The 9066-nt window shown below is 33.6% G+C and overlaps 1 protein-coding gene across 1 annotated transcript; it reads right to left on the reverse strand.

Annotated features, from left to right (window-relative positions):
• Positions 1-318: 318 nt before the first annotated feature.
• Positions 319-3678, reverse strand: LOC132747651 (protein toll-like). The gene has a single exon (XM_060737089.1). The coding sequence runs from the start codon at positions 3520-3522 to the stop codon at positions 319-321; it is 3204 nt and encodes a 1067-aa protein (XP_060593072.1). The 5' UTR covers positions 3523-3678.
• Between the last annotated feature and the right edge of the window lie 5388 nt (positions 3679-9066).

The raw sequence follows: 9066 nt of genomic DNA on the forward strand, positions 1-9066 counted from the left end.
TGTTTCTAGGCTTTTGACCTCAGTGGAGCTCCTTTAAGTAATGTGCAACATTTAATACCAAGGGTTACGACATTTACTGTTGCAGTAATGTTTCATATCATACCTTTATCATTATCGTTGCCATCATCATCATTATCATTATTATAATTACATGTATTATTACATGTATTATTATTAATAATAATATTATGATTATTATATTATTTCTGCATGAGCCTTGATAAGGGTAAATGGAAACATCAAGAGTAATCTAACAATGTTACATTTAATTTTTTAATATATATATATGTAAGTGCAATATTGAAGCATTTGTAATTATCACTTTAAAGCTTGTAACAAACGTTTCTTAAACTTCTTATTTGTGACACTACATGTTACATACTTGTCCATGTAATTTTCTAATTCATTTGATAGAAAAGAAGATATGATAGTTTCAAATGTAAACAGTAATAAATAGTTGTGGCTGCATAATGCAGATTTTGAGATAACAATTGAAAGTATGTACATTTTAATATAGTCTTGTAGGTTTTCATTTGATAGAATGAAAATAAAGTGTTCGGATAAGTCCAACTTGTCATGAATTTCATCACGAATGTCAGTTCCAGGAAGGAACTGATTTTCGAAAATTATCACCTGATATCCTTTTTCTTGCAAGTCACACAGAATTATTTCTACTATTTCACTGTCCAGCTCCTCTGGGTAAGATATGTAGACTAAGCCGTTCTCCTTTCTTGGGTCAGATATGTTTCTTACCATTGGTATAGAAACATCTTCTGTGCCTTCATTTTCTGTGTCTTGATTTTCCGTATCTTTGCCACAAGCTTGTTTTGGCATTAAATAAAGCACACTTGACTGTAGAAATTTAGAATTTCTCTTGATATATTTTCCAGCTTTTATGTATGTCATAAGTTTTGTTTCATCAATTTTATTAACAATTTCCGTATCAACTACTAGAATGATGGAGTCTGTGAAGTTATTTATAGCCCTCTCATAAGCCATGTTCCATGCTGTCAGCAGGAAGTCATCCATTAATGTGTCCTGTGTTATGGAGAAAATTATCTTTCTTGATCTGTTAATGAAATGTTCGATATTTTCAAGAAAAGTAAAGCCAACTGTTAGATCTTCATATAAACTACACACAGAGTACCCGGATGATAGTAAGCCGTTTATTACATTTGACTGTACAAAAGAGTGATCCGCATGGGAAAATAACACAAATGTATCAAAGTCCATATCTGCATCCACGTGCCGTTGTTTGTCACAGACTTTAACCCCTAAATGCGTAAAAAGCAGGACTTTGATGTTGAATCTTTGGAAATATATCAATAAAGCTAGGGAAACTAAAACGAACAGAGTACATCCTATCACAACTGCTGACAAAATAATATGTTTTGACACATTTACGGTTGGTGTGGAGATGCAGACGAACATTGAGGAAGGAACAACTATCATCTTATTAACCTTAGTCTTGTTATACGAGCATTTTATTACATTCCAGTCTATTACTGGGCTTGTTCTCGTGTCAATCCATGCCTTCATCCAGCGTGTGTGACAATCGCATAGGAATGGATTACTGGCAAGTGTTAGTTTGTTGATATTTGTTGACATGAGCTGAACTGGTAAATGGGTGAGATTGTTATGATCTAGCTTTATCGAAGTAATGTTTGCCAAGGCCTTCGCTGCAAATTGAGAAAGTTGGGTTATTTTGTTATGCGAGGCATCAAACACAGAAGTCCTTTGTAAGTAATCGTGGACATCAATCTGAGCCAGGCTTGTATTTTGAAGCCAAAGTTCTAATTTTCCAGTTGGCATAACTTCTGGTAAATGTGTTAGAATTACATTTCTACAGTCTACTATTATTGTTCTGTTTGCTCGATTATCGTCAATCGAATCACGTGAATTCTTGCGTTCGAAACAAGAGCAACGCTGTGGACATCTTTCATCTGAAACAGGACAATAAGATTCGGTTTCTGAAACGCTTGAAACTAGTCTTCCGTTCATTTCTGATGGCGACGTGCATGTCCATTTTATGTCTGTCACGGAATTTTCATTTATATTTGAAATTAAAGTAGGTATATATGTCAGACATGTGCAATCTAATGGGTTTCCTTTTAAGTCCACAGAAAACGTTGTCAGTAATGCTTGAAATATTATCATCATTGAATTATCTTCTACGGCTAGTTCAATATTTCTAATAAAATTGTAAGATATATCCAGAACAGCTCTCCGTGTCGTATCAATATTTTTCTGTAGATCAGAACCAGAACGCTGTAATGAATAGCTTATTTGAGCAGTGTTTAAGTCGTTATGGTTCAAACTTCGTATTAATGTTTGGAAACCAACAGAAGTGATTCTACAGTTTTGGACAAATATTGCTGTTAAACTTTCTGAATAAAGTGGATAGATTGGAACGGCTGTCAAAGGATTATTGGATAATTTCAGCGTCCTTAGGGAATGTATTTGATCTTTGAGAAAATCTACTGGTAAAACTCTAATGGCATTATGTGCAACATTTAACTCTTCTAGATTTACAAGATATTTGAACTGTCTCTGATTTAAAAGTTCAAGGTTATTGTATGACAAATCAAGGACCAGCAGATTATGAATGTTGTCAAATACATCAGAACCAAGGATTCTCAGTTTGTTCTTTCTCAAATATAGATGTTTCAGTTTTGTTAACGTCTGAAATACGTTACCAGTTACTGTTTCTAGATCATTGTAAGACATGTCTAATTTCGTTAACCCGCTTACGTTTGCAAACGCATCGTCGTGCAAATATTTTACGTGAATATTGTTCAGTGAAATAGAGGCTATTTCACCATTTAAATTCACTTGTTTGAAATCTAACACACTATCACGTATTGCTATTTCTCTAGGGAATGATGATGAATTCTTGAAACTGCTTTCAAAGTGGTTCGCAATAAAGGACACGTATCGAGCTTCAGGTGTATCTATGTACACGTGCGTCCATGGAAACAACACAGCAAAGCCAGTCATGTCGACATTTTTCAGTTTCAATGTTTGAAGTTTTGGAAATGTACTTTGTAACGCATTTTGATCTAGTAAATAGTTTTCATGAACACAACCTTCCAAGTCCAAATAGTAAACATTCTCGAATGGTTCACGACACATTTCCCAAAAGAATCGCGTTTTAATATCAGATTTTGAATCGTTTCCGTCACATGGTAGTCGAGATGCAACAATTTGCAAGTCCGATAGACTGGAGCAGTCAGCGTCGTGATGTATTAATGATTCATTAGTCTGAAATATGGACCAAATACTGCCATGGTGTTGAAATACTTGTAATTCACTCATAAAAACAGAACAGCCATTTATCACCAATTTAACAGCAATTTTACGATTTGTCCCATTCATTTCATTTTCCGAATCCGCATCTAAGTCAGTGCTTAAATGAATATCGTCTCCTTCCGCATAGCCCTTACAAAACATCTTCAAACTTACAAATAACTCTCCACGGTGTATTGTCCTAGAGTTGTTCAGTCCACTTAAATTTCTATACATCCCTGACCAATTTAATTCACATCCTGATTGACCTTCAGAAAATATGTACAATACATCTGCATCCAGTGAACTTTTATCTTCAATCGAGCTATCCGACTCTATTACATCATATTTACAAGGTTTTTTATTTTCGAAGCCCGCGCAAATACATATAATTGTTCCTATAGTCTGTCCCACCAAATTTGAATATTCCATTTTTTATTAAATATAATAGTGAAATCATTTAAATTAATGTCATGTTAATCCTGACATCAATATCTCTAGGCATGTTTTTCATTTTTTCCATAAAGTCAGTAATATGGTCAAAATGTTAAAATTATATTTTTTCCCGTTGACTTACGTTGTAACCTGACGTGACGTCCATTTCAAAATGGCGGCGCCCATACAGACGTCATTTAGGGTTCGTCTCACAATTAGCGTGAAATGTACTCGGTAATTATAAAAAATTGATTATTCTTATTTACTTACTGATCAATAGCTAAATGTTATCATTAAAATGAAAAATGAGAACAAAGTTGGTGTCGAAAAGGCAATTTTACTAGCAAACCATTATTTAAAATAATCAATTTAGAATCATTTGATAAATCATAACACACATTTTAGATTTATATAATTATATAATTACCATATTTTATATTCTTTTTAAGAGAAAAAGAGCAATATTATGAAGTGATTTGATTAGATAGCTTTTCAATCAAGCGCGTATGTTGAATACCGCAACGCGTCGTAAGGGAACGGGAACACTAGCTAGAAGACTGAAAAAATGGTTCTTCGCTAATGTTTAATTAACATAATTCTGTAGTTGTCTGAATACTGTCCATTAGTATGTATCACGTCTATTTAAAAATAATTAAATTAACCAGGTCCGATGGGATACAAAAATATGTTACCCGTCTTATTTCGGGTGCGATGTTCGTGCGTTAAAACTTTTCGTAGGTTTTAACTTTCACAACATAAACCTGACGTATAAATCGCCAACAAATATAACATTAGCATGCAAATCTGACAAGAAATATATAGAAAGGGGAACTGATTCACTATATGTTTAGTATTGTTTTGCACAGTGTCTACTTTAACTAGCTCATTTGCTAATGAGAGAACAGAGACTCGCGTGCGAGGAAAAACGTAAATTATAAGAATATAAAAATGCTTTCTAGTTTGAGCAACCAAACGTTGGCCTAAACTTTAAGCTTGTAAATACAGATTAATTTTCCGTCTCATAATTTAACAAAATGTCCAGAAATACCGGCAGTGTTTGATATTATTAAGAATAAGATTGAATTGGAGCGTTTAATCAGGGACAATAAGTTTTTTTTGTAGACTCAAAGTGTTACATACTATGTTAATATGAAGGGGATATCGAGTCAAAGAGAAACACAGAGTGATGTCCTAAATAATTATAGCCTTCCTAAAATTTGAAAATATTCAGTGAAAAAACAATAGCTATATTTTTTTTTGCGAGAGAAAATAACACCGCATAGGGTATATTTTGTAGCTAAAAGAGTAGGATTTACAGAACTCTTGAATAACGAGATAATTTGTAGGGAAATTATTTCTGAGAAATATATAAAATAGTTTAAAAACATAAAGTCAAAACGAAGGTTATATGTGAAATAATGGAAGAGGTATTCTTTCATATAGATTCATGCCATTATAAGTGTGTTTAAAATTATTTAAATGTTATCAAAAGTTTTATTGTTAATATGTGAATTGAAGGTGTACTTTTAACAATTACTTCAAAATCTGGGTACTGTATTCAAAAAATTATTTTAAATGCCATCAAGACAAATTTATCTCGATTGCCATGGCACCTTGTTCCTGCCCAACGACGTCATTCTACAGAATCAAAGAAGTGATCTCTGTAAAAAGAATGAAAAGTTAATGTTGCCAAACACAGTAGTTATTGACAAAATGGTGTTAAAATTGTGAGAATAATCCATAAAAGCTAACACAGCAATGTGCTTTCAAAAATGTATAAATTTGGGTCCGAGTGGGAGCATCTCTGAAGTTGAGTCCGAGTGGGAGCATTTTCCATTTTTAAAAAAAAAAGAATTAAGAAAAACTGACTTTTGAATAGAAACATTTGAAACTAATATAGAATAATGGATATACATGACTCGGTTTATGTTCCGGTACGTTAAAAATAATTTAAAGAAGGTTTTCAACCTTATTTCATATATGTTTCGGGAGAAGTCCGAGTGGGAGCATTCAGAGAAAAACACTTATCCCGTTTTCAGTGCCTAAACCAGGCAATAAATCTATAAACTTTTTTTACAATTATCTCAAGTACTACAGCCATTCTTTGGTGCGCTACATGATTTTTTAATACTCTTACGTTTTCTTATAATAAAATTGTATTTTACCTTTGAGTCGACGAAAAAATGGTCCAAGTGGGAGCATTCAGCAGGTGCGCGATGACGTAGTATCCTACCATTGAAATTATCTTTATGAGGTTACATATGCCTAACCGCCCTCTGCCAATTGCCGCAACTGGAACCATCCATAAAAAGCGCGAGGCATTTTTGTTACGTCATGTATTTCGTAAATTATTGGTGACGTAATAATGTTTTTCGTCAGGAATCCATTTTTAATAGTTATAAACATTGTGCTGTCGAACTAAATTTATGGGCCGTTCTTGAATTATGGATTTGGAACATACTGGATTATGATGTGTTTCATTTACATATTTCATTTGCTAACCCAGATATCTGCACAAACGGAACAATGTTTTAATAATGAGACGGATTATGAAAAAATCTGGATCATCATAAGTGTAAATGTCATGCCATTCAGGAGTTCAAAGTCTACGGAACTGGATATAAACTGGCAATGAAGTGATCTTCAAAATGCGAATTTGTCGTGACGTTTATAAAGATCTACTTCGAAACTCATAGGGATTCTATTCAGCTTAAAAGTAAGTGCTATTTCTAGATCTACTCCACAGACTCGATGATCTTGTTAAAGTTGTTGCTTGTTATTCATTTTTTAAAGTTTTCTATCATGCATTGCAACGAAACTGTTACATCTTGTAGATACAGCTTTGTAAAATAATCATGAAACGACCCCGAGAGCATCATGTACATTTTAGAAACATGACACGTGCTTTCTCCCGTTCATCTTCAAATGAAGAGTACTTCGGCAATGGCTACGAAAAATAAACAACAGAGATTTGCCGTAGAGAAATGAAACTTTGCTTTTACAAGAAAATTAGACACTTTAGAGAAAAATCCTGAAAAATCTCGAGGGTGACTTTTTTTTAGTTTACAAAAAAGTTTTAATTTTTATTCAACGTGTTTTTATTAATTCATACCAGGCAAAAGTTCATTTCCATTTTTAATGGGACAGACTATAGTAGTGTCAAGACTACCGTCTGTTGCTTTTCCAAAAACACGTTCGCAATGAATAAATTCATTTTCACCTCCTGTCTTGTTTAAGTTCCAAATCAAATCACGTACGTAACAAGGAAGAAGCGATCTGTGTAAGGATCTGTGTGAACAATAAAAAAGTGATGAATAATACTGATGTTAAAGGGGTTCTTTTTGTCCGGTTTATAGCAAGGTATATTGATATTCTTTCTCAAATAAACAGGTAAAATGTCAAACTTTTAAACGGACGTTCATTCGGGCGAAGAAAACACTCCTATTAATATGGTATAAATACTAGCTATAATAAAATCAATTGTAGGCCAACTTTGTGAAAGGAATACAAAGTACTAAACAAAAATACTGAAGTAAATAGCCTTTATCAATTTATACAGTGGATTTAAATCTTAATTTAACATATTTGTGCTGTATTAATGAAATAGGGTGCGGGATGGGGCAATGGGAGAGGTGTAGTAAACATAGCGTACTATGAAAAATCACATGTTGCAAATTTGAATAGAGATAATGTGCGTGTTGAAAGTTTGATTGGCTACACATGCTGTATTTTACCCATCAACAACTTGCACAACCTTGAAATGACATCATTTTTTTTTCTCAAGATCGTATCGATTCTTCCTTGATCTTTGTAAATTACTAGTATACCGTTTATATACCAGTTTACGATGAATCGGTGTTTTAAATTTGAATACAGAAAACTTATGTTTGCAAATAACATTGTTGAATTCTAGTAAGTATAAACTAACCATTAAAATTAAACTACTGCTTTGTGGTAAACAATATGACAACAACATACTTATCACCGATTTACTGAGAGCGTCTGTCCTTTATACTCGCTATTTTTGCGGGAATATCTGCGCCATGCCGTCCCTTTCTACAAAGCATCGGCATGTCTCTTGTCATAGCCTTTCTATATCGTAAAGGCCTTCCCTCCAGGAGGGTTTTCAAGCAAGGCAGTGCCAGGACCCTCCAGTTCAAGCACCCACTCCTTGTACTTATGATGACTTGACTTTGACCTGTCATGTCTCCGCGACGAGTACGCCTCGGGAGGGATTGGAGTAGCACCTCCGTCGATCCGAGGTTATAAAGACATTGTCTCAGCTCAAACTCTGATCTCATGTATTTGATTGGTCAGAAACTGCCATAGAATGTTCACTGGCCAATGAAAATAATGAGTTTTGTGGTAAAACTCAGACAAAGGTTTTATAACCTCGAGGCTAGCCCGCAGGATTTATGCCGTCCGAACTTGCCATGGGTTTATGGTAAACATAATTTGTCAACTTCACAGTCGTCACCGGTATATAGCGAAAATGTGCACGAATACACTGCTAACCACTGGTTAAAGGCATTTTTGCTGTTTTGACATGTACTTTCCCCATTTTTAGGCATTATATATTTTCAAAGGCTCACAACCAACATTTGTCACACAGAATACTTGTGAACATCGGTCCACCTAATACTTATTAAAGACTACCACAAGCAATTCCCATATAACAAGTGCCACTTGGTTATGAAAGGAATTCTACCACCTCACACTAGAAATTTATGTGCCTTCACTTCAAAGCTTTTGATATATTTTTTTTTTTTTTTAAATCAATATAAATCTACTAACTATTTATTACGCAACTATGTAATCCAAACAGTTTTTATTTGTATATGACATATATATTTTAGAAGAATATTATACAAAAACAACGAAACATTCATAATAAACATATAAAAGATATTACATGTACAAATCTATCACAGTTCACGCTTTAATACCAAATTTTATATTTCCATAATAAAAAGTTTTATTTCCATTATTTATAAGTCATTTAACTGATGTAAATTCCACTTTAACTGCTCAAACATTTGACCGCTTATTCCGTGCATTAGAATAATAGAAAATTGGTGTATGCAAAATATATAAAGCCAGTGCTATTCACGAGAAAATAAGAAGAAAAAAAAACACCAATTCATTATCGTATTTCGTATGTACATATCTATGCCTCCTGACTTTCTGGAACCAAAAACCAAAAGTAATAACCAAAATCAATAACCAAAAGTAATAACCAAAAGCAAAAAGCTCTTTAGCCAGCCTTGCCTGCGCATCCGTACACTTTGATTCGGCTCTTTACAGTTGGTTACTCAACTTTTAGTATTTTGATCTTGAATTACCTAA

Source organism: Ruditapes philippinarum, unplaced genomic scaffold (genome assembly GCF_026571515.1).
Source record: "Ruditapes philippinarum isolate M1 unplaced genomic scaffold, ASM2657151v2 ctg573_1_1_1_1, whole genome shotgun sequence".
Classification (NCBI taxonomy): domain Eukaryota; kingdom Metazoa; phylum Mollusca; class Bivalvia; order Venerida; family Veneridae; genus Ruditapes; species Ruditapes philippinarum.